This window comes from Tachysurus fulvidraco, chromosome 5 (genome assembly GCF_022655615.1).
Source record: "Tachysurus fulvidraco isolate hzauxx_2018 chromosome 5, HZAU_PFXX_2.0, whole genome shotgun sequence".
Classification (NCBI taxonomy): domain Eukaryota; kingdom Metazoa; phylum Chordata; class Actinopteri; order Siluriformes; family Bagridae; genus Tachysurus; species Tachysurus fulvidraco.
Window position 1 is genome coordinate 25,200,215 of NC_062522.1, and position 26,654 is coordinate 25,226,868.

Genomic DNA, 26,654 nt, shown 5'->3' on the forward strand with positions numbered 1-26,654 from the left:
TGTTGCTGGTATAGTAATTTTATTGGACCCTGAAATCCATTTGACACAATTTCCATTCTATCTCTGGTGAGCTATTTTAAAATTCCAGTATAATTATTATACCATGGTGCTAGCTTCTTTTTAAATTTGGATTAATCTTGAGTAGACACTAAAACCAATTAGAGACCAATTATTTTTCTATAACAAAATTTGGGAAGTTTTAAACTTTATTTCTTTCAAACCTTTTGCTTGTGTCCGGAAACAAACACTTGGAATAACATACTCTGGCAAAACACCTACGACGATTTAAACCCTTAAATTAATTTTAAAAATAATAGAAAAGATAAAAGGCTCTATTTTAGTGCTCATGCTGCCATCACTAATCTGATTCGAAAACTTATTGCATTGCAGGTTCTAATGGTGAATAACAATAGACTTCATTTTGCACATGCTCTAGCTTTGTATTTCATGCAAAAAGGTCTAGTTTCAATAAAACTATGGTTAAAAAGATGTGGGGAATTTAGCGGTGACCCAAAAAACCCCCAAAAAGTAAGACCTTTTTAAGAAGCTTTAATAAAAGTCCCTGATATGCAAATTCTAATCATTTTACAGCATTTCATTCAGGATTATTTAGAAGAATGCACCATATTTTTGTATAAATATATCTAGTGTCATGGTAATTCCCAACACTCAATAGTATATAGACCTTATTAAGGGGTTAGCAGCAGTGCTGCTCTCATCAGTATAATGTTGTCCACTGATGGACATGAAAAAGGAGGAGGTCATGATGACAGAACGAATCATAATTTATTATCAAACAGATCACACGTTCATGTTGAGGCTCGTAGTGTCTGCACCTACAGAGAAGGAAAAGAAAAGAAACGACAGATGAACAAACAGGACACTACAATCAATCGGTTATTGTGTGGATTATTCCAGACTGCACACTCACGTTAAGTCGTCTTCACTTTAGTGACCTTCACGTTAGCTTCCGCATTTTTGATCGCTTCAGTTCGGAGCTGCGGTTTCAGCGCTGACCGCACGACACTGGCGCAGATCGACGAGAACCGAATGTAGCTGGGGGGAAAAATAAAAATATCACAGCAAAAGACGGTTATGTTAACGCCTGGGTACATAAATATATGTCCCGCGTACATAACATTTAGTTAGGACTCGAACATAACACGAGTAAGACACGTAGCACGCGTGCTAACTAACAGCTGCTAACTGTACAACACTTTAAGCACAAAAACATCACTGCAGAGTCGAACAGATATAAAATGCTGCCCGTTACGTACCTGATACCAGCTTGTCGCCAGTAGGAAACCATTTCTTTAGCTGTAGTTGATCAGGTAAACCTTCCAAAAGCGAGATTTACCAAGGACGCGACCTACACACACGGACGCTAAAGCGGCGATGTTTTCTATCCTCTCTGTTGCTTCTGTGGCGTTCTTTGACGAGCCGACTCGTGGGCTTATTAGCGCCCCAAGTGGCCTGGAGTCATTACAGCTGTGGCCAAAAGTTTTGAGAGAGACACACAAATATAAATGTTCACAAAGTTTGTCGCTTTGCACTTAACAGCAGATGTTACTGTGATGTATTGAAGTATACTTCAATGGTCTACTTAATGTCTGGGGAGTTTCCTGGTCATGGACCCAAGATTTTTGCTATTTTGTTCACCGAGCCACTTTGTTATTACTTTTGCTTTATGACAACATGCTTCATTATGCTGGAAAAAGGCATTATTTGTCACCAAACAGTTCTAGGATGGTTAGGAGAAGTTGCCCTCAGAAGATGTTTTTGTACCATTCTTTATTCATGGCTGTGTTCTTAAGCAAAATTATGAGTGAGCCCACGCTCTTGGCTGAGAAGCAACCCAACACATGATGCTTTATTGTTGGCATGAGACATGACTAGCGCTCATCTGTTCTTCTCCAGACAAGCCTTTTTTTATGGATGCCTTAATCAGAAAGGGGACTCATCATAGAAAATTATTTTACCCCAGTTCTCAGCCGTCCGATCCCTGTACCTTTTGCAGAAGATCAGACCAACCCTGATGTTTTTCCTGGAATGTAGAGGCTTTTTGCTGCACTTCTTGACACCAGGCCATCCTCCAAGTGTCTTCTCCTCACGGTGTGTTCGGATGCACTCACACCTGCCTGCTGCCATTCCTGAGCAAGCTCTGCACTGGTGGAGCCCCGAGCCCTTGCTGGACTTTCTCGGGAACCCTGAGGCTTTCTTCACAACAATCGAAGCTCTCTCCTTGATATTCTTAATGATCCTATAAATAGTTGCTTTAGGTGCAATCTTACTAGCAGCAATATCCTTGCCTGTGTGAATTATCCTTGCATTTTTGTGCAAAGCAATGATGATCATACATGTTTCTTGGCAGGTAACCATGATTAACAAAAAACAAAAAGAACAATGATCTCAAGCAGCACCCTCCTTTTAGAGCTTCCAGTCTGTTATTCTAACTTATTCAGCATGACAGAGTGACCTCCAGCCTTGACTTCATCAACGCTCTCACCTGTTTATAAGAGAATCGATGACAGATGTTTTGGGTATTAAGTTCATTTTCATGGCAAAGAGGATAGCAATTAATTGCAATTCATTTGGTCACTCTTCATAACATTTTGGAGTATATGCAAATTGCCATCATAAAAACTGAGGTAACAATTTGTGAAAATGAATATTTGTGTCATTCTCAAAACCTTTGGATACAGCTGTATGTCTCAAATAACAGTGTATGTGTAACAGTTTCTTCCCACAAGCCATCAGACTTCTCAATAACTGAAGTATACTGTACTGAGCACAACATACACACACATCATCTGTATAGACTGCACAGACCCTCACAACACACACACACTGACACATCATACTGTTTACATTCTGCTTACAATCCATCAAACTGTTTACATGCTGTTTTGCACACTTTTCTGCTGTTTTTGCACATATTGTACAATATCACGGCCATTTCGCACATACTATACAATATTTCATTACTCATTTGCTGTTTTTTGCACAATTCTATATATTATCCCAAGGACCTGCTGCTAAGAAACTGTGTTCATTCAAATGTTACTGCACAAAATATTGTTTGAACATTCAGTATTCACATACAGTATATACACTGGTCGGTCAGCGGTGTTTCGGTCACTGTTTATTGTCTTTTGTGTATCGTCTTGTAACTTTGTGTCTGCACTGTCTTTTGTCCTGCACTGTTTACACCAGGTTGCACAGTTTCACTTTATGTGGCCAAGACTACTTACATGTCCTTAACCCTGTCTTTGTTTTATGTAGCACCTTGATCCTGGAGAAATGTTGTCTCATTTCACTGTGTACTGCAACAGCTATATGTGGTTGAAATGACAATAAAAGCTTCTTGACTTGACATGTATATTTTCCCATGTAATCCCCTCCCCTTTCCTCCTGTAATTATTTACAATATACCCACTACTAAAAGTACAAAATGAACCATTCCATAAAACACATGAAGCAGCCCTTACTTTCAAGATTCCTTTAACAAATTAGAATTTCTTTCAGCTACACTATCATCTACAGTTACTACTAATATTATATACATATCCGAGGACCTTTTTAGCAATTTGCCAATTAATACAATTTATAATAATTTACAAAATTATATACATTCACCTTCCACTTTATTTAAAGGTGAATGTATATTTTATATCAACCAGTTCTTTATATCAGCCAATCAGTTAATCCCGTGACAGCAGCACAATGCAGTGTTCACAGTAAACATCAGAATGATTCAAAATTATCTGTGACCTCAACTATGGCATATATTTGTTGGTGCCAGAAGAGCAGGTTTTGATTATTTCAGAAACTTTATGGCATTTGGTGATGTACAAAAGTGCTTTGAGTTCTCAGTGAATACATCAACACTGGTTCACTTCGTCACAGGACACCAGGATACCAGGATACCTAAAACTCTTGTAGGAATTATAACAATTTAATGTTTCCTAAATATATACAAAAAACATGGGGAAAATAAGTGCTTAAGTGTTTCAGGGAGAGGTATTGAATCAGCTGTTTGGGTATCTAGTTCTTTCCACCACCTTGGTGCCAGAGGCGTCTTGATTTTCCGCTTACCCTGCGAGATGGTGGGACCAGTCCAGAAGTGCTAGTGGATTCGAGAGAGGGTGAAGTAAGAGGGTGCTGGTCTTGAACGTGTGTTTTGAATCTGAGCTTTACATTTCAACGTATATGACCAAACTGAGACAAAATGTATAGCATGACATCACCTCAAGCTAACTAGCATTAATGCAAGAAAAACGTTGATGTTTCTCCTGACCTGTAATCTTACCTTGCAACAATTAGACAAAAAAATCATTTTTGCTCAAGGTTCAGCTTGGACTCCTACTTTGATTCAGTGGCATGCTCCAATCTCCAGTGGCAGTATACTGCTCTAAGGGATCCAGCTAGAGTTACACTTATTCCACCGATAACATTAGCAGCAGATCATTGCAGGAAATCAATCATTTTATTGTAAGATTTTTTTTGTCACCCATGCCCAGTTTACTACCTTGTTCACTGCAATAAGAAGGAAGTCGTGGTTTTTCCTGGTGTGATGTTAGCCCCCTGCTGCACTAAGTCAGTATCTTTTCAAGCAAGAACAGTCAGTCAAAATCATTCAATTACATTTTACTAACAGTAATAAATCCAACAAGTTAATGAAAACAAAAATGTTTTCATCCTGTACAAATGAGCCTGCATTGTTTCAGACACCAAGTTGTTCAGGAGTGTCCTTCATCAAAAACGAAAAGAACAAACAAACCCACCACTTACACCAGCCATCAACCTGTTACAAGCTCTTCCCCATGTGTATGTAATGGGCAAACCAATATATTATTCTATGGTGGGTTGTTTAAAAATATAAATGGGGAGATATTCCATTTGGTTTCTGCTTTGCAAACAATATTCTAATCAATACCATATACAGAGATTTGCAACAGATTTTATGATTCAAGGAAAACAATTTTATATTGGAAAATAACACTCAAATCAGGGTCAATTGAAATAAATGAAAGCTTTCATCAAAATTTGAAGAATGCAAGACCTTTAGTTCAGGCATGTATAAAAGTACAGCTGCATGTACCAGCAAATATTAGTAGCTTTGCACATAAATTAAACACTAATGTCAACAAATCTAAATGACATAGGTTTATGTTATAAATTGCAGCTTATAAATATACTTTTAAACAAGAGGTAAAAATGTACTAAGATGAATTCAGAGGCAGAACACAAACACACAAAAACTAATTAGATTTAATAAACCGGCATCACCAAACCCCTTCTGAGGAAAAACCCATTCATACTTAAAATGTAGACACATGTTCATCATTCCTTGGGAATCTAGAACTGTCTTGTAAAGTAAATCATGAAATAATTAGTAGCATTTATATCATTCTGATACATGCTTTCACTAGGATATCAAGGGAAAAATGGAACATTGCATATTGTCATAATGCATGCTTCAAAAGTTGTTTACAAAGAGGGCACTTCAAGAGAATTTTTCAGAAACCAACGCACGAATATGCTTGATGAGCTTTGGTCATGGTTATGACTATTCCACTCAAGCACCCTTCTACTTGTGCTCAATACAAGAAGGGAAAAATAAGTCCTATTTTTAAATGAAGAAATGTTCATGAAGAAATTAGTTTTTGTATAACCTGGAAGAACAAAAAAAAAAGTAAACCTTTCAAATAAAATGTTAAGGTTTTATGGATATTCATGTATAATCTGTTCAGTTTCCCCATTTAAAATATTATACATAATGTATACAGGATTATTTTACCATGGGTGTGTTTGAGAATAAGCTTTGGATAAATACTTCAAACATAATAAGAGTCCTCCAAAATACATACCTTTTCCTTCTAGGTCCACAATGAGGGAGAGCACTGAGATGTATGCAGCTTAATATTTACCATGCTTGATGACAATTTTTGCTAAACTTCAAAAATTGTGGTAGGATGTGTTTTAAGTAGTAGTATTTCTTTCACAGTCACAGCATTTTGTTTTATTCCTTCAGTTCATATTTTTTCTTTTAATTTAATCAGTCCAAAAGCCAGACCATCAAAATCTGTCTTGTTTGACCAGCTGCTTCTGTTAAAGTGTGGCGTTGGGGAAGGTTTGTTGACCAACAGCAGGCATTAATTAGCTGCCCAAGCCTCCAGGTCCTTCATGTCATCATCCTCTTCCTCTTTCTTTGCTGCTAAAAGAATACATTTAAATTATGATCATTAGCTGGTAAAAACTGCACAGTATGTAGGTGAGAAACTAGGTTGTGAAGCCGTGTTCGTGTGTCACATGTTAAGGTATGGAGTAGCTCGCTAAAATGGTACAAAAGTTTATATAAACATAACTTAGGTAAATAAAACAGGATGCAAATATAATAATAATAATAATAATAATAATAATAATAATAATAATAATAAGCCATTATAAAAATTTGAGTATAAACATTATAGAGAAGGCAATTACAGTGTGACACATGGGCATCAGCTGAAAAATGTCAGTGACTGCTTTTTGGAAGCAAGAGGTAGAAAAACATACATCAAGATAAGGCTGTTAATACATGGATGCACATCCATGTCACTTCTGTACCTGTACAATCGGTTTTGCACCTTATAGTATTTTATATATAATATATTTACATATACAATCTATTTTGCACCTTATTGTATTTTTTATATATATAATATATTTACACATATACTGCATATAATGTGTAGTGCTACTGTAAGGATGCCCAATAGTACACTGTGTGTACTGACACATATGAGCATATTGCACATGTTCATTTGCTGGTTCCATTAGCTGTTTGTTAACTGTACATATTGTACACACATTGTACCGGCTATATGTATGAGCATACTGCACATTTCACCTGTGGATTTCATTGTTTGTTAATTGTACATATTGTACACACACATTGCACTAACTATATGTATGAGCAAATTGAACATTTTCACGTCAACTCCTTATCTATATATTTATCTCTATATCTATACAACTGTTCTGTAATTTCTGGAGTTTGCTCCTAAGAATTTCACTCACCAAGACACATGTGCTGTGGTGATGTGACAATAAAAGTGACTTGACTTGATGGAGCTTGAACTTTTGGCTGTAAGTTTGCATCCCTATTACTTGCCCAGAGACTTTTGGCACACCATTGTTGTCATTTACTAACTGGGGCTTTTTACACCTGGTCACCTCATGCGTTTTCTGTGATCCGATAGCTATCCGATTGTAAAAAGACCAGGTGTAAATGCCCTCCAAAACGTTTTCGAGACGGATGTAAATCTGATCACTCAAACCACTTCAGGAGGTGGTCTGGGACGCATTTCAGATGAAACTGGACAGGTGTAAATGCATGTGGTTGTTCAAGCCACATACATCAGCGCTATACTCCTCCCAAACGGAAGTACATCACTCGCAAGTGACTCACAAGTCGTGCATCGCTCCAGAAACAAATAACATGGACGAAACGCAGGGTTGTTTTTTTTGTAGCATAAGTTTTTTCGTCTTCTTTTTGATTGCATTCTGAAAACCGCATACACCAAAGTGTGTTCCATTTCAATTTCCCCGGAAATAAGGTAAAATATATTAGCATTTTGGGCGGGAGTAGAAAGATCAAATTGATATCCGATTGGCCAAGATGCATTTACGTGGCCTAATGTAAATTAAACAGTTTTAACAAATCAGATAGCTATCGGATCAGAGAAAACACATGAGGTGACCAGGTGTAAAAAGGCCCACTAAGTCCTTAGCTCGTAGAAGTCATCCATTCCACTGTTGCTAAACTACTAACACAGCAGACCAAGGTACTTGTGTTAATATCTGGGGAATTTAATTATGTGACTCTGGACAACACATTACTTGCTATCTCCCAGTATGTGGACTGTAATAGCAGGGAAAACAGGACTATTGATTTACTGTATGCAAATGTAAAGGACGCATACAGCGCCACCATACCGCTGCCTGCACTGGGGAAAGCAGGCCACAACCTAATTCTGATTTAGTCTAAATACAATCCAAGAGTGACGAGGTTTACCACAACCACACACACATTCAGGAAGTGGTCTTTCAAGGCAGTGCAGGCTATTTAAAAGACTCTGCCATGTGAAAGGATATGTACATTCAATCTCTTCTGGATTTCTATAGTTATAAGAAAGTAACTCCTTGTTGGTCTTATATCCTAATAATTACTGCTCAAAAGAATTGCATCAATTTGAGTAACAGGGCACTTTATTTATTTGTAAAATATCTTTATTTGTAATTTCCCTGATATCTGCATTCTACTTCTAACCAGTACATCAGCTCAATACATCAGACAAAATGAAAAGAGCAGCAGTGATGAAGCACAACCCTGCCCCAACCAAATCTATACAACACTAATGAAAATTCTAATGTATTTTTGTATAGGATCTATAATGTGTAGTGTGCTGCTTATATTATCTTGTATTTGTCATATAAACCCTGTCTGTGTGTTCCACCTGTACATGTATAGAAAAATTATTATAATAACAGCGAATTCTCATTGCAAAATATAATATTTTTAAGTTGGGTATCTAGCGCCATCTATATCAAGTTCCATTTATAGTCATGTGGAAAAAATAGGACAAGTGTTTTTTCAACATAGTTAAACATATGCGCATTTGATCTTCATTGTAACAATATTTGAAGATTTGAGTAATATAAATAAACAAATAAAAAAAAGAAAGTCTTGAGAAAAAAGTAAGGACACAACTACAATTATTGTGTTGGCTTTGTAAAAGCCAACATTGTTTTCCCATTTATGCTTAGACAAAAATGTATCAAATTTAATGCGGCCTAGGGCTTTCGAGCCACATGCACCAAATTCGGATATGTTGTAGGCCCTGGTCTAAAGTTTGTCGCAACGAACTTTACAAATCTAGTTTGTACTTAAAATGGATAAAATTACCTACAGATGCATCACATCAGGTGCAAATGATTAGAAAGTTGTTACAGAGCATTTAGATGGGAGGCTTGACTTATTTACACCTCAGACATTTAGTTTGGTTTGCTCTAAAATTGTTGAGAGTTATCAGCATGGTGATATCCAAAAGAGCTCTCGGAGACCTCCAGAAAGTAGATTGCTGATACTTATGAGTCTGATAAGGGATATAAAATGATCTTAAAAGAAGCGGAGAACATTTAAACAACTGCCAACATGTCCAGGTCCGGGCATCCAAGCAAATTCATCCCAAGAGCAGACCACAAGATGCTTAAAGAAGAACCTACTGTCAGAAAGACTGCAAGAAAGAGACTGCAAAACATTAATTATCATGGGAGGTGTGCAAGGAGGAACCCTTTGCTGTCTAAGAAAAACATGAGGGCAGGATTGAAGTTTGCCAAAGAACATAGAGACAAAAGCCAAGACTTCTGGAATAATGTGCTTTGGAAAAATGAGTCTAAATTATTTGGGGACAATAACAGAGGGCATGTTTGACGTAAACCAAACAGCATTTCAGCAAAAGAACCTCATACCAACTGTGAAACATGGAGGTGGAAGTGTTCTGGTTTAGGGAAGCTTTGTTGCAGCAGAACCTGGCCAGATCATCATCACAGAATCCTCTATGAATTCCATTTTATCAGAAGACTCTTGAGGAACATGCAAGACCATCTTTCAAAAGAATTAAGCTAAAAGTAGCACTGGACCTTCCAACATGACCAATGACCCAAAACATACCAGTAAATCCACCAAGGACTGGCTGAAAAATAACAATGGAGAATTCTGGAAAGCCCAGATCTAAATCTTTGAGATCCTTTGGGGTGATTTGAAACGGACTGTGCATGCAAGAAACCCCTCAAATATCACACAGCTGAAAGAATTCTGCATTGAGCAGTGGAGGAAACTTTCTTCTAGTTGATGTTAGAAACTGGTCGATGGCTACAAAAAACATCACACAGTTATTTCAGGAGGAAACATTAGCCATTAGGGCATAAGGTGTAAACATTTTCCGCAGATCAAATACAGGAAAACAAGATCAGAAATCGAGCCTCTCCCAGGCGTTTCCTCATCAAGATCACGCTAACAATAAGCCATTTATTCTTCATGTCTATACTTGATGTACATACATCATTTAAACCACAAAAAAATACAGCATGCCTATCACAATTAAATCAGTTTACAAGGTAATAATGGCAAGGATAATTAATACTTATAGATGAGCTTAAAGTATTGTTTGATTTTGTTAACATTTATGGTGAAGTTTCCAAATTTTACTGCACAACAGGTCATCAATAAAACCATCCCAAAATGAAATAATAGTACTAGAGACAATATCCCTTTGAAACAGAGCCAGAAGAGAGTGATTATTGTTTTTTATTGGGGAATGAGAGAAACAAATGCAACCAATTTCAGTTTCAGTAGTATTTAAGGAGTATGCTGGAGGCAGGTATTTTAAGAAGCGTCTCAAGACCTGGGAATAACGTTCATAACCACAGCATAGTCTTTAGGAGAAACTGGAATACTATAATTAACACAGTGTAATGGCAATCTATTCTGTATTTCTGTCTAAAAAGAGTAAATAAAAACCAGAGTGATTGCACATATTCTTTTCGGGCTGACAGTCGACTGAGAATGACGTCACTTCCAGATACAAAAACATGCCCCATGCTATAATCCCACACCCAACAATGATTGACAGGTTTTACATGCAGGCATATTAGAAATGTAAAGGAAAAAGGGTGCATTCAACTGTGATTACATTCGAGGCTCCATACGTGAAGCCAGAGGAAGTGAAATAGCAAATGGGTTTGTTTGCATTTCGATTATGTCATGGTTTTTACAACAATTAGGAATACGCAATTATATAATCTAAAAAATATAATCTGCAATTCTTTAATACTGTCTGCAAAATCCCTCCATAAGTACAGTTCTCATTCATAAATCAATATAATTTAAAAACTACAAAAGCCATCCAAGATCCATTTGGAAGATATTTTTTTGTTCTAGGGAATATCTTGTGACAAAAAGTAAATCATAAGTCATCTACTGTTCCGATGATGATAACCTGTTGTTCTTTGAAAAAATATTTTTAGCCATGTCTTCTTTGGAGGTATCCTTAACCCTATACTGGATAGATCCACCCAATTGGTGCAACCCATGCCAACACTAGAAAAATGTGATTAATCAAGGACCTAAGATTAATTGAAGAATAAATTAGTTTGAAGAATGCTGGAACTGAATAAAATGTTACTTAAGCCCATAAAAAAACCCTCTATAGAATCATTGGCTAATTTAAAAAAAAAAAAAAAAAAATTCACTTTACTTTGACACAAAGTGAGGGAAGCCGAGTCAAGAGTATACAAGTTACACAAGTGCATGTCTGTTAATATCAGAGAATTGAAAACATCTCTGCAAATCATTTCAGATTAATATGTAGTTCATCTCCAGGACATCTGAACAGTAGTTCGCACTGTATGGATCCAAGTAATAATAATAATAATATAATATTAAATTTTCTCCTGTTCTACTTTTGGTCTGCAGAGTTTGCTTTGATGGTGATGGGTTATCAGTCATCACAAGTTCTGCTAGCTTTTGAAAAGCACAGTTTGAATAATGTACAATTAAGTTTAGTATTAGTTTTGGTTTTATAAACTTTATATAAAAAAAAAAAAAAAAAAAAAAAAAAAAAAAAGCATTGACTCTCTCTCTCTCTCTCTCACACACACACACACTTTCTTATTGGCTCACCATCAGCCAGGTAAAATGAATATTAGCAATAACATATTTAGGCTTTAAACTGACTGAACATTATCAATAGTGGATATTCCAATTTGGTTTTTTTGACTGTGATGCAGAATGAAAATAAGGTTACATTACATTCTAAACCACAACTTCCATACAATTTTAAAATGACTAAGCAAAAGACTTTAAACATTAGTACAAACCATGGGTAGCAATTACCTGGTCTAGAAGGTAGGGATGTAGAGGGTACATTCGGCAGCTGTACATTCTCTGTGCCTCCAATCTCTAGCAGGTTCTTATCTAGCTCTTCCTGTTCCAACTCTTCCAATTCAGCCAACAACTCATCCTGGACCAGTAACGTGGACAAAGTTAGCAAAAGAGCTAACAAATATCCTAACAAAGCAGCACATCATTGCACACATGATTTTCAAAGACAGCAGAAAGCATACATCTTGTTCTTACCTCATCAAACTCCTCACTAAACCCAACAGGCTTCGATATTGCATCAGAGATTTCTTGTGCCAACTCCTGCTGCTCTGTAATATCCTGCATGAGTTCATCAACTTTGTCTATATCCCTAAGGAACGACAAACAAACACAGTTTTCAGTAACAGGCACGTAGACACCATACTAATTACTGTAAGAAGGCTTTTTTTAATCCACAAGTTTATTGTGAAAGACTGAATTTGTTTCCTACACTATTTGGCAAAGATTTGTGGACATCTGTCATAACACGCATACGTTGTGGAGGAAAGGGAGTGTTTGTGAATGGAGAGTGGAGTCAAGACGGAGTATTAATGATGACGTGTCAGCTGTTGGAAATTTATCTAAGACTGGTTCCATGTTTCAGTGAGCAGTGGCGAGGAGATGAGGGGAGAGATTCGAGTCACATTTATATTTTGCTGGCGTGATCCTTGGCATGAGTTCATCTAAGAGTCTAAAAGCACTGATAAGCAAGGAGAGAAATGCCCTCATTAAAAGAAAGAGCATCTTTCAAGTTGTCCAATGCCTGCCTTCTATTTCCTCAGTTATAACCACTAGTTTTCTTATAAAGTTTTTTTGAAGTGCGGCTTGAGAGATTTTCAGTCACAAGGGCAATAATGAGGGCTGACCAGATAGTCTGAAATGGTGTGACGGACATTATATTCCAGACATTACATGTTTAGTTAAGTGCAGTTCAGGGCCATTATTTCAATTATGGACGTCCCTGTATACACAGGGAAAACTAATACTGGAACAAGTAGTTCCAGTAAAACTAAAGCATACAAAATTATCATATACAATTATGTGCTTCCAACATCGTGGCGGACGTTTGAGGAAGGGCCACATGTATGCGAGACGGTTGTTCACAAATGTTGTCCACAAAATGTTGGCCATATAATGTATTAAAGGAATAATCTAAGAAGTAAAGCTTTTGAAACTATATAAGTAGCTATTTTAGTGAAGTTTGTGTCAGAAGACACAAATATATTATCAAAGTACTTAATAAAACTTTTTTTTTTGTGGTCTATAGTGTCAAATGCAGCACTAAGGTCAAGTAGAACTAATAGTGACATACAGTCTTGGTCCGAAGCTAAGAACAAGTTTGTAACTTTAACAAGTGCAGTTTCTGTGCTATGATGGGGCCTGAAACCTGACTGAAACTCTTCAAGGATGTTGCTCTCCTGTAAGAAGGAGCTCAGTTGAACAGACAACCTTTTTAAGTATTTTAGACATAAACGGAAGGTGTGAGATAGGTCTGTAATTTGATAGTTCATTAGGATCCAAGAATCTCATAGTCCTCACTACTGAAATGTGATGGAATAGTATGTTCAGATTTCTGTTTTTTTGTTAAACTAGCCACTGTGCTAAATAAAAACCTGGGTTCTGGTTATTTTCTATTAGTTTGCTCAGGTGCTCAGCCCTAGCAGCTTTTAGAGCCTGTCTATAGCTGGACATACTGTCCTTATACGCAATTCTAAAAACCTTTCATTTAGTTTTTCTCCATTTCGTTCGAGGTTACGGGTCTCCCTCTTGAGGGTGTGAGTATGACTATTATACCATGGTGCAAGTGTTTTATCTCTAACTTTCTGTAATCTGACTGGGGCAACAGTGTCTAATGTGCTAGTGAATATAGCTTCTATGCTGTTAGTCATTGCATCTAGGTCGTTTGAGTTTAAGGGTACAGTAAGAAGTCCAGACAGATCAGGCAGGTTATTTGTGAATCTGTCTTTGGTGGTCGGAATAATGGTTCTACCGAGTCGATAACGTGGGGAGACATAGATAGTCTGTTCTATAGGTAGTGTGTACATTATGAGGTAATGGTCTGTGAGGTCATCACTTTGAGGTATGATATCTAGATCAGGTGACATCTATTCTGTGTGATATTATTAAATCTAATGTGTGGTTACGTCGATGAGTTGCACTAGTGATGTTTTGTTTGAGCCCAAGTGAGTTTAGTAAGTCCATAAATGTGAGTCCTAAAGCGTCGTTTGTGTCGTCAACACGAATGTTAAAGTCTCCTACAATTAATGCTTTGTCAAAGTTAACCAATAGGTCTGAGAGAAAATCTGTGAATTCTCTAAGAAAAACTGTGTAGGGCCCTGGGGGTCTGTACACGGTCGCTAGAGCAAGAGACATCAGGGATTTCTTCGTGTGCATATGCGATAGTGTAACATTAAGGACGAGCACTTCAAAAGAACTAAATCTATGCTGTGTTCTCTGGGTAGCAGTGAGGTAATCACTAAGGATAGTGGCGACACCACCTCCACGACCAGTCAGACGAGGCTCGTGCTTATAGATCTATCCTGATGGTGTAGACTCATTTAGACTGATGTATTCATTTGGTTTAATCCACGTTTCGGTGAGGCAGAGTGCAGTAAGGCTATTATCTAAGATCATTTCATTTACAATAAGTGCTTTGGGTGCAAGCGATCTAATGTTCAGAAGTCCAAACCTTAAGAACTGTTTTTGTTTGTTTCTTTGGCATTTTTATGGTCTAATTACAGTAAGATTATTTCGAGAACTTCTCATGTATTTACTTTTTGATCTCACTGCTCGGGGAACAGACAGTTTCTATAGGGTGAGCTATGTGTGCATTTTTTGTGGCAATGTGCTGAGGTGAAGGATGGCTATTGAGATTTAAATTTAAAGAGTAGTTTACCAGTCAGAAAAAAAATACTCTTTAAATTTAAATCTCAATAGCCATCCTTCACCTCAGCACATTGACACAAAAAATGCAGCGATCTAATTATTGGTTGATTTTTAGATCAACCATTAATGAAAACCTTCTGGTTGCTTTACACTGCATCAACTGCTGTAGCTCAGCAAAGACCTAAATGTCAAGAGATCAACACAAAATTTTTTTACAAAATTTAACTTAAACCAGAACAGTAGATGGTCAATAACGCACATGTTATCATGAGCAGCTTTCATGGCCTTAGCAGCAAAGCCCATGTTCTTGATGACCTCTGTGTTCGTGTTGGCATTCTCCAATGCCTCCCTCTGGAACTCAATGGTGGACAATGTTCCATCAATCTGCGCCAACTGCTTCTCATATCGCTTCTTGCGCTTCAGTGCTTGTAGTGCAGCTGTTTTAGACATAAAAGAACAACTTATTTTAAAGTTATTGTACATGTCTGTGGCCCATAATACTGTACCTGATGTCTAGGTTAACAAAGATTTAGGCACATGAAATGTTTTAATTAAAAATAAAAAAAGCTGGTTATAAGTCAGCTTTTAAGACATTCAAATTTGCTTCTCTCTTCTACCATCAATCAGCATTTGCTTCCGATGCACGTAGGGGGGGCTTCAAATGGCTGCATGTTGGTTATGATTGAAATGTGTCAGAACACACAGTGCATTTGCATTGTAGCTTGCTGCCCAGTGGGCTGAGTAGTCGCAGACTGGCCGGAGTCCCCAGTGGATATGTGAGCATGAGAACTGGACTACGGAGTAAATGGGACAGCATTTGGTCAGCCAGGCGTGTGTGCATCACTTACGTAGGGAAGAGCTGGCACCAGGATTCACTTTGAGAAAAAGTAGCAGTGGTTTCTTTCAACAGAATAATACGCCCTGCCAAATTAGAAAAATTTGTTTAGCAATGATTTCCAATCCAATCGATCGTCTACGGAATTTAATGGGCAAACAAGCCTGATCAATTCTGCCAACATCATGCCAGATACCACAACAGGATTTCAGTGGTCTTGCCATTCTGCACCCGAGGCGGCTTTATGATGTTCTGTAACACTAACATTTGTAACCTAGATTTTTTTTATTTTATTTAGTCGCACATTATAGAAATGTTCACATGCGAGGTCTTCTTCTAATTTCAGCTTTTCATCTGTTTCCACCTAACTCTGTCCTCGGCATCTTCTGCTGTCGCACATGCAAGATATGTAGTTATAAAATAGGAGAAAATTAAACAATAAAAATAACATTGAATAATGTAACATTAAACAATGTACCGTTACAATGTACCGTTGATCTTGCCTAAAATAGTGTTGTGTTCTATATAAAGTACAGTATTTACAACAAATAATGCTGGTGAACTGAGTACGGATTGTGAGATTTCTAAAATGAAGAAAAATATTGTTGTGTGTGCAATAACTTTACAGAGTCCTTCAAAAAGTTATTAAAATAAAAGTTTCACTAAACAGAAAAGTGAACACAGTGTAGCTAAGGCACTATCAGTGTAGCTAAAAAAAATATTAAATCTTAAAACCTTTGTCCCTGGTTAAGAGGCCAGAAAGATCCCACAGTGTTCATCAGGTTTTTTGTCTCATTAACACCGCAGGATACCACTTTGGGGCTCAGATATGGATTTTGAAAACTCCATTTCAGAATGGGGTGGAGCACTGAGACTTCTGCTGAATTCTGCACATTCAGGCCACATATGATCTTTCAGTGCTCTTGCTTTGATCATTTTTTATATTTACAGCATTTGGCAGACGCCCTTATCCAAGGCAACGTACAAAAGTGCATTTCAGTCTCTATTATTGAATACTTTAACTCTGGTTCACTAGGTTACAGACTTAAGATACCATGAGCCTAAATCAATGTTCAAAAGAAGTGCTAGTTGAAGTATTTCATGAATAAGCAGGTCTTCAACCGTAATTAGAAAATAGCCAGTGACTCAGCTGTCTGGAACTCTAGAGGAAGTTCATTCCACCACCTAAGAGATGGTGGGACCAGTCGAGCAGTGCTGGTAGCTCTAATTGTGCAAGGTGCAGTGCGAGGAGCTGGTCCATTTTTGGCTTTGTAGGCCACTTTTGGCATTGATTCTGATGTGTGCAGCTACCGGAAGCCAGCGGAGGGATCGCAGCAACGGGGTGGTATGCGAGAACTTAATCAGGTTGAAAAAAAGTCATATCTCTTTTCCACTGGAAAGAACCGGGTGCTGGTTCAGAGCTAGAGCTGGTGCAAAGTTGGTTCCACTGGCGAACTTTCTAAGAACCGGTTTGCCTTTCCACCGGCTAGTGAGCCATCACAGCGCCGAGTGTGACGTCACTGTATACGTGTCACTTGTCCCAGCAACTTTAGCGCAGCGGCAGCAAACACAACAATGGCGGATGTTGCTTTACTGTTAATGCTCAAGGCTTTGTGAACATACATTGACATCCAAACGCGGCGATTAAAACGTGTACGTGCAGCTCCATGTAATCTGTATAAACGGAGGTTGTAATCGATAAAGTACATAACGTTATTTTATCGTTAACACAGAAAAAAGTTAGCCTTAGCATGTAGCTACATACTATCATGTGCGCTGATAATGTATCATATTGCGGTAAAGTGTATTAAACATTAGTATACTTTAGGTACATTATCAAATGTGCTAACAGTAGCCCCGCCCCCAGCCCCTGACACAAGCGGTTCTTAAGTCTAGACCAGCAACGTTTTGGTGCTACTTAAGAACCACTTTTCCTGGTTCAGAGCCGGTGCTTTGGTGGTCGAAACAGAAAGAACTGGTTCTAAATTAGGCTCTGGCGCCGAACCAGCACTCGAACAGTCTCGGTGGAAAAGGGGCAATACAGCTGCATTTTGGATGATTTACAGAGGATGAATTGTGTTCATGGGCAGACCTGCCACTGGGGAGTTGCAGTAGAAAAGTCTTGAGATGGGAAGAGCCTGAACAAGTACCTGAGCAGCCTGTGTGGACAAAAATGGCCGAATTGTGTCACATTAGCAACATGCGAGGAAAATGATAGTTGAGTGTCCATGGTTACCCCAAGGTTGTGAGCTGTGACTTATTCCAACTTCAGTTCAGTATTCATTGTGAGGGGGCAGTGGTGGCTCAATTGGTTAAAGCTCTGGGTTGTTGACTGGAAGATCTGGGTTCAAGCCCCAGCACTGCCAAGCTGCCATTGTTGAGCAGGGCCCTTAACCCTCTCTGCTCCAGGGGTGCTGTATCATAACTACCCCTGTGCTCAGTTGGGATACGCACAGAAAAGATTTCTACTGTGCTGTAATGTATATATGGTGATAATAAAGGCTTCATTCTAATTAATTAATTCACAAATGCATTATAAGTTGTGAAAACTCATTAAATGTCCTTATTGTGCAAAACACAGCATAAATTAAATCATCTAATTTAGTATCATATCAGTGCAACATTTTTTTAAATGTTATAACTGTGTCCAACAGTTGTTATTAAATCTTTGGTAATCCTAGTTTTAAACATGCAGCATACACTTTTTCCCCTCACTATAGACAATTATTTTAACACAATGTGACTTACTGAAAACTGAAATGCTTTTTGCATACTAATTTGAACTACTAAGTGTGATCTTCATCAAGACAGAAAGAATCTGTGTCTGATTAATACCAGGATACATTTGTGCTCTTTGTGCTTTCATTAACTGTCTAGAGTGAGAGACAGACAGTGTGTGAGAGAGACAGAGAGAGAGAGAGACTGACAGAGTGTGTGAGAGAGAGAGACAGACAGACACAATGAGTGAGAGAGAAAGAGACAGAGTGAGTGAGAGAGAAAGAGACAGAGTGTGAGAGTGAGAGAGACAGAGTGTGAGAGTGAGAGAGACAGAGTGTGAGTGAGACAGAGTGTGAGAGTGAGAGAGACAGAGTGTGAGAGTGAGAGAGAGTGAGTGAGAGAGAGAGACAGAGTGTGAGAGTGAGAGAGACAGAGTGTGAGAGTGAGAGAGACAGAGTGTGAGAGTGAGAGAGACAGAGTGTGAGAGTGAGAGAGTGAGACAGAGTGTGAGAGTGAGAGAGAGTGAGTGAGAGAGACAGAGTGAGAGAGAGAGGCAGAGTGTGAGAGTGAGAGAGAGAGAGTGTGAGAGTGAGAGAGAGAGACAGAGTGTGAGAGTGAGAGAGAGTGAGTGAGAGAGAGAGGCAGAGTGAGAGAGAGAGACAGAGTGTGAGAGTGAGAGAGACAGAGTGTGAGAGTGAGAGAGACAGAGTGTGAGAGTGAGAGAGACAGAGTGTGAGAGTGAGAGAGACAGAGTGTGAGAGTGAGAGAGACAGAGTGTGAGAGTGAGAGAGACAGAGTGTGAGAGTGAGAGAGAGACAGAGTGTGAGAGTGAGAGAGAGACAGAGTGTGAGAGTGAGGCAGAGTGTGAGAGTGAGAGAGAGAGAGAGAGAGTGTGAGAGTGAGAGAGAGAGAGAGAGTGTGAGAGAGTGAGTGAGAGAGAGAGAGTGTGAGAGAGTGAGTGAGAGAGAGAGACCGAGTGAGAGAGAGAGGCAGAGTGTGAGAGTGAGAGAGAGACAGAGTGTGAGAGTGAGAGAGAGACAGAGTGTGAGAGTGAGAGAGACAGAGAGAGAGAGAGTGAGAGAGACAGAGAGAGAGAGTGAGAGTGTGAGAGTGAGAGAGAGTGAGTGAGAGACAGAGTGTGAGATTGAGAGAGAGAGAGACAGAGTGTGAGAGTGAGAGAGAGAGAGGCAGAGTGTGAGAGTGTGAGAGTGAGAGAGTGTGAGAGTGAGAGAGACAGAGTGAGAGAGTGAGAGAGAGAGAGAGTGAGAGAGAGACAGAGAGTGAGAGTGAGAGAGAGAGACAGAGAGACAGAGTGTGAGATTGAGAGAGAGACAGAGAGACAGAGTGTGAGATTGAGAGAGAGACAGAGTGTGAGATTGAGAGAGAGACAGAGTGTGAGATTGAGAGAGAGACAGAGTGTGAGATTGAGAGAGAGACAGAGTGTGAGATTGAGAGAGAGACAGAGTGTGAGATTGAGAGAGAGACAGAGTGTGAGATTGAGAGAGAGACAGAGTGTGAGATTGAGAGAGAGACAGAGTGTGAGATTGAGAGAGAGACAGAGTGTGAGATTGAGAGAGAGACAGAGTGTGAGATTGAGAGAGAGAGAGACAGAGTGTGAGATTGAGAGAGAGAGAGACAGAGTGTGAGAGTGAGAGAGAGAGAGACAGAGTGTGAGAGTGAGAGAGAGACAGAGTGTGAGAGTGAGAGAGAGACAGAGTGTGAGAGAGAGACAGAGTGTGAGAGAGAGACAGAGTGTGAGAGAGACAGAGTGTGAGAGAGAGACACACAGAGAGAGAGTGAGACACAGAGAGAGAGTGAGACACAGAGAGAGAGTGAGACACAGAGAGAGAGTGAGACACAGAGAGAGAGTGAGAGAGAGTGAATGAGAGAGAGAGGCAGAGTGTGAGAGTGAGAGAGAGACAGAGTGTGAGAGAGAGAGAGACAGAGTGAGAGAGAGAGTGAGTGGGAGACACACACACAGAGAGAGAGTGAGTGGGAGACACACACACAGAGAGAGAGTGAGTGGGAGACACACACAGAGTGTGAGAGTGAGAGAGAGACAGAGTGTGAGAGAGAGAGAGACAGAGTGAGAGAGAGAGTGAGTGGGAGACACACACACAGAGAGAGAGTGAGTGGGAGACACACACACAGAGAGAGAGTGAGTGGGAGACACACACACAGAGAGAGAGTGAGTGGGAGACACACACACAGAGAGAGAGTGAGTGGGAGACACACACACAGAGAGAGAGTGAGTGGGAGACACACACACAGAGAGAGAGTGAGTGGGAGACACACACACAGAGAGAGAGTGAGTGGGAGACACACACACAGAGAGAGAGTGAGTGGGAGACACACACACAGAGAGAGAGTGAGTGGGAGACACACACACAGAGAGAGAGTGAGTGGGAGACACACACACAGAGAGAGAGTGAGTGGGAGACACACACACAGAGAGAGAGTGAGTGGGAGACACACACACAGAGAGAGAGTGAGTGGGAGACACACACACAGAGAGAGAGTGAGTGGGAGACACACACACAGAGAGAGAGTGAGTGGGAGACACACACACAGAGAGAGAGTGAGTGGGAGACACACACACAGAGAGAGAGTGAGTGGGAGACACACACACAGAGAGAGAGTGAGTGGGAGACACACACACAGAGAGAGAGTGAGTGGGAGACACACACACAGAGAGAGAGTGAGTGGGAGACACACACAGAGAGAGAGTGAGTGGGAGACACACACACAGAGAGAGAGTGAGTGGGAGACACACACACAGAGAGAGTGAGTGGGAGACACACACACAGAGAGAGAGTGAGTGGGAGACACACACACAGAGAGAGTGAGTGGGAGACACACACAGAGAGAGAGTGAGTGGGAGACACACACACAGAGAGAGAGTGAGTGGGAGACACACACACAGAGAGAGAGTGAGTGGGAGACACACACACAGAGAGAGAGTGAGTGGGAGACACACACAGAGAGAGAGTGAGTGGGAGACACACACACAGAGAGAGAGTGAGTGGGAGACACACACACAGAGAGAGAGTGAGTGGGAGACACACACACAGAGAGAGAGTGAGAGAGACACAGAGAGAGAGTGAGAGAGACACAGAGAGAGAGTGAGAGAGACACACAGAGAGAGAGTGAGAGAGACACACAGAGAGAGAGTGAGAGAGACACACAGAGAGAGAGTGAGAGAGACACACAGAGAGAGAGTGAGAGAGACACACAGAGAGAGAGTGAGAGAGACACAGAGAGAGAGTGAGAGAGACACACAGAGAGAGAGAGAGAGAGACACACAGAGAGAGAGTGAGAGAGACACACAGAGAGAGAGAGAGAGAGACACACAGAGAGAGAGAGAGAGACAGAGAGACAGAGTGAGACACAGAGAGACAGAGTGAGAGCGACACAGAGAGACAGAGTGAGAGCGACACAGAGAGACAGAGTGAGAGCGAGAGACAGAGTGACAGAGTGAGAGCGAGAGAGACAGAGTGAGAGCGAGAGAGACAGAGTGAGAGCGAGAGAGACAGAGTGAGAGCGAGAGACAGAGTGAGAGCGAGAGACAGAGTGAGAGCGAGAGAGACAGAGTGAGAGTGAGAGAGACAGAGTGAGAGTGAGAGAGACAGAGTGAGAGTGAGAGAGACAGAGTGAGAGTGAGAGAGACAGAGTGAGAGAGACAGAGTGAGAGAGACAGAGTGAGAGCGAGAGAGACAGAGTGAGAGAGACAGAGTGAGAGAGACAGAGAGAGGGGTAGAGAGAGGGGTAGAGAGAGGGGTAGAGAGAGGGGTAGAGAGAGGGGTAGAGAGAGAGTCAGTCAAGTCAAGAAGCTTGTCATTCCAACCATATATAGCTGTTGCAGTACACAGTGAAATGAGACAATGTTTCTCCAGGTTCAAGGTGCTACATAAAACAAAGACAGGGCTAAAGACTTGTACAGTAAGTAGTCTTGCACATAAAGTGCAAATAGGTTGCAAAAGTGCAAAAAGAGGCTGATCTAATTCTAAATCTTAACAGAAATAAATGGAACAACAAGGTCAGTTCTATTATTTTTTGCTACACACTGAAGACACTTGGGTTTGAGAACAAAAGATAAATATTGGACAAATTAGTTCTCCCATCATTCTCTTTAGGAGGTGAAATTCTAGCGTGCTCTTTTCTTCTCTTTTCTACGGGTTTCTGCATGTAACTTTTTGGAAATATTGACAACATACTGAAATTTCCTGTTTAGTTTTTTGTTGTTCACAGACATTGGTGAGAACTGCATAATTGTTATAGTTGCCCTAAATAAAACAGAACTAAATAGGCTATAGCATCATTTCCCCAGAAGAGTCAAAAAATACATGCTCATCGGTCAAGCAATGTGGGTGTGGCTTAGGCTTGCAATGCTTCAGGAACAGGCTCCAAAAACTTTATTGACGATGGAACTCATGGTGGTAGCGGAATAATGAATTCAAAAGTCTGCATCCAATCGAACAGGGAAAAAACTGAAAGGTTTTACAGTATATTGGCTACGACCAGACTAACATATTTCACCTCCAAAAGAGGAGACAGAAGGGAGAAACCCTCAAAACAAATAACAGAAAAAGATAACTGCAGTATAATCCTATAAAATTATCAAAAGGCTACAACAGAAGAATTTAAGTGTTTGCTGGTGTTGGTGGGTCACCTGATTCATGTAATTATTACAGGCAAGAGCTAGACAACCAAATATTAAGTGTTATTTAGTTTAAGATATGTTCTAATACTTTTATGCACCTAAAAATTGGTGGTCTCACAGAAATGTTGTCGTTTCAAAAGGGTCACTTTTTTATCCTTCGGTGAATTTTAGGAATAGAATCGGAGTAGAAATAGACCCATATTTTTAAAGAAACCATGAAGAGAATTCCATCCTATCTCATGAGTATCTGATGTTAGTTTTCCATCCCAGTGTACATCTATTCACAATCGGTGTAGCATTAAGAAGAATTAAAATGATTACTCTAGGTCTGTTCTCCATGTAAAACTGTCCTATTTAATACACAACCTCACAATACAAAATGATGAGAGAAGTGAATCTGGATGCTATTGTGAAGGCTTATTCCACAGGTTGCCAGGCCTGATCCTGAAACTCCACATTTTAGTGCTCTTACACAACAGCATCAACTGAGGAAGTGCTGTTAAAAGCTTCAAATTAAATTAATCAGACGTGTTGGAGCAGGCAAATATTTTGACAAGTGGTCATCTAGGACCAGGGCTGTGAACCTGTGGTTTAATCAGTGAAAGGGAAAAGTTTTCCTAACGACATATTTGATTTAAAGGTAAATCTTAAGTGGGAGGCGTTATACATGGGTCTGATTGATATAACACGATAATAAATATTACCTTCACTTTACATTTGCTACTAACTACTTTATGTTGGTAAAGTCAACGAATAAAGACGAAACTCGCTTAGTTCAATTTGACTAGCCGAGTTGTTTCATTCTTGCTGTAAGATATTTAGCATTTCTAGCCTCGTTAGCTAGCATGTGTATCTTTGGGAAGTATTTAAACCTACGGAAACTTCACCTCTTTTGTTCTTTGTGCCGTTTCGCTTTGCCGTTAGGAGTTCCTGTTCAATTTTTTTTTCCAGAAATTCTTGTTTCTTCGTCAGCATCTCCTCTGTATCTCGAAGCCGCTGGATAGCCTCTTGGGCACTGGGAGCTTTACCTCCTTTGCCACTGCTACCAAATAATTTCCCAAACAAAGACATCCTCTCATTTAACACCAGGAAAATCGACGAAAGAAACGTTTATATGGGACCACACAAACGTCTAATTTGTACGTCTGTATATAAAAGAGAACACAGCGGCTTCCCTGTAACACTTCGCACTGACCAAACAGGTTTAGCCGTGTTGTGTTTTTATTAACCAGGCCCTGTGACGACAGAAACGTCGCGAATGAGTGACGTAATGACGTAATAGAACGGCATAGATAGATATCTACAGCTAGATGTCGCCTTGGCAACGGCAGTACGTTGGAACGAATGCGTTAATAGAGCCGCCATCTTGGTACAGGGGACCCCTTCTTCTTAATGCATCAGCGTCAATGTAGGCAAAGAAATAAAATCACCATAAATCGTCATGAATGTGATTTTCTAATTTTTTTTTCGTTCGCTCCAAAGGTCAGACATGTATTTATCATTAAGTCCAGAGAAAATGTAAGGTTTTGATATTAAGATAATCGACTTTTTCAAAATATAATGCATAAAGCTAGTAGGTCTAAGTTTATTACTTACATTCTTCCACTTGAGTAAACTGAACAACTGCTACTTGCCTTAGCCTACTGCATGCAACACTACTACAATGGTGTGACAGATTCAGATTATTTTATTTAATGCAATGTCAGCAATCAAAGCTATTTTAATGGCAAAAATATTTTTTTTTTAAATTAACATACGATAAAAAATCCAAAACCTTTTCAGACATAATGTCATTAAATATGTCCATAAGTGAAGTAACTTGATAAAAGAGCATTCTGCTTGTGTTAAGTCTAGGACAATCTAATAAAATATGTTTCACAGATAAGGGAATTTTACAATGCATACATAAAGTTGGGTCTTTTCACCTTTAAGCAAAAAAAGCATGGGTCAATTTTTAATGTCCTTATTAAGAGCTTCGGAATGTACAAACATTGACTTAAGTAAAGTTGGCCCCATATTCTGTTTTTCGGTTTTTCTGGTTTTTCTGTCGGTTTTTCTAACTGTAAAAAACTAATGGGTAACTAGCATGGATTAGTTGCGGTTGTAAATCAAGGAACGAAACAAACCAACTTAACAAGAAATATAATTCCATAACATTCAATATCATAAAACACATTCTCACTTGTGAACTGTAATCCCTTGCTGTCTGGTTTTTAGATTTCGTTCATTTGAACATCCAAACGCAGCACAGGAATCGTACAAGACCCCTGTTCCAAGATGGTTTTGATGCATTTTTAGAACCCCAAGGCGACGACATCTAGGTGCATGCACGTAACTACTGCATGTTTTCCCAAGGTGGCATTGTCACTCGATCCGCGTCCCCAGTTCGCACCAGGAGATTTTTATTGTGTCGCACGATAATGTTCGATATGTAAAATGCGCCGATTTCTGAAATACAGGGGAAGCATTCATCTAAATAATCTTAACTCATGAGGCCAATCAGAGAAGGATTAACCTGGTCCACTGACTGTTCACACGCTAGCCAAGTCAAGTCAAGAAGCTTTTATTGTCATTTTAACCATAGCTGTTGCAGTGCACAGTGAAATGAGACAAAGTTTCTCCAGGACCATGGACAGAGCTATATGGACTTAGCAAGTAAGTCCTAGATTCATAAAGTGTATCTGTGTGACCTGGTGTAAAAAGTGCAGGACAAGACAAACAGACAGTGCAGGACAAAAGACAGTGCAAACAAAAAATACAAGATAATACACAAAAGACAATAAACAGAAACAGAGCAGACCAGTGTAAATACTGTATATTCAAAAAATATTGCGTGTGCAGAAATACTGGAATGAACACATTATTATTATAGCAGCAGTTACATGAGATATTGTGCAAAACAGCAATCGAATGAAATGTGATCCAGCATGTGGAAAGAGCAAAAACAGTGTGCAAAACAGCATGTAAACACACATAAATAATTCAGGACAGCTTGTACCCCCTAAGCAATTAATGACCTAAAAGCTCAGATTTTGACTTTGAGTCTTTGTGAGAAAAAGATTGGGGGCTCGGGCAAGATGATGACAAGGAGGTAGTTCGGAGACCTCATGTTGTTTTTGTATTTTTGTTTGTTTGTTTGTTTGTTTAAAAAGTCGACCATTCTGACATCTAAATGTAAGTTCTCATTACTTGTCTAATTAACTTTTACTGCAAGTTATTGTTAAGCTTTGCAACTTAACCAATAAGACCGCATCGAATGGCGGAAAAAAGGGAAGAGAAAGTGAGAGATTAAAGACAAAGAAAAGAGCATAACAAAGCCGTTACCAAAGATGAAGATTAAAGAAGTGCACATTTCTGGCACATTCAACCAATGCACTCATATGTGGTGAAAGGTGCTACAATTCCTTCACTGGATTCCACCAGAGTGCCCCTGATTCGAAGCAAGGTAAAAGATAGTCACACTAGTATTATATCCAGTCTCGCTTTTTTATGATTTGCTTTTGACAGTGGAGTCCTCAGTTGTCTTCCATTAAGTCTATTTTGGCTCAAACAGAGACAGATGGTTTGATCGGATACTGATGTACCTT

General features: G+C 39.5%; 2 protein-coding genes across 3 annotated transcripts; both read right to left on the minus strand.

Moving 5' to 3' along the window:
- Window positions 1-767: 767 nt before the first annotated feature.
- atp5f1e (ATP synthase F1 subunit epsilon) lies at window positions 768-1,437 on the minus strand. The gene is made up of 3 exons (XM_027147284.2): window positions 1,278-1,437; window positions 932-1,056; window positions 768-836 (listed from the first exon to the last, which is right to left on the minus strand). The coding sequence occupies exons 1-2, from the start codon at window positions 1,307-1,309 to the stop codon at window positions 933-935; spliced, it is 156 nt and encodes a 51-aa protein (XP_027003085.1). The 5' UTR covers window positions 1,310-1,437; the 3' UTR covers window positions 768-836; window position 932.
- Window positions 1,438-4,631: 3,194 nt separating this feature from the next.
- On the minus strand, window positions 4,632-24,315 carry chmp4ba (charged multivesicular body protein 4Ba). Of its 2 annotated transcripts, none has more exons than XM_027147111.2 (5): window positions 23,955-24,315; window positions 15,114-15,291; window positions 12,185-12,299; window positions 11,942-12,068; window positions 4,632-6,214 (listed from the first exon to the last, which is right to left on the minus strand). In XM_027147111.2, exons 1-5 carry the CDS (start codon window positions 24,136-24,138, stop codon window positions 6,156-6,158), a joined length of 663 nt encoding a protein of 220 aa, XP_027002912.1. In that variant the 5' UTR covers window positions 24,139-24,315; the 3' UTR covers window positions 4,632-6,155. The 2 variants fall into 2 exon arrangements, with proteins under 2 accessions (XP_027002912.1, XP_027002911.1); XM_027147110.2 differs by having other exon boundaries at window positions 4,632-6,217.
- Window positions 24,316-26,654: the final 2,339 nt, after the last annotated feature.

Excerpts from the sequence above, each read along its gene's own strand:
- atp5f1e (XM_027147284.2), bottom strand. The coding sequence starts at position 1,309 with ATGGTTTCCTACTGGCGACAAGCTGGTATCAG. Across the intron at positions 1,057-1,277 it reads TGGCGACAAGCTGGTATCAG|CTACATTCGGTTCTCGTCGA; the intron begins GTACGTAACGGG and ends TTTTCCCCCCAG.
- chmp4ba (XM_027147110.2), bottom strand. The coding sequence starts at position 24,138 with ATGTCTTTGTTTGGGAAATTATTTGGTAGCAGTGGCAAAGGAGGTAAA. Across the intron at positions 15,292-23,954 it reads CGGCACAAAGAACAAAAGAG|CTGCACTACAAGCACTGAAG; the intron begins GTGAAGTTTCCG and ends TGTCTAAAACAG. Across the intron at positions 12,069-12,184 it reads TTAGTGAGGAGTTTGATGAG|GATGAGTTGTTGGCTGAATT; the intron begins GTAAGAACAAGA and ends TTACTGGTCCAG.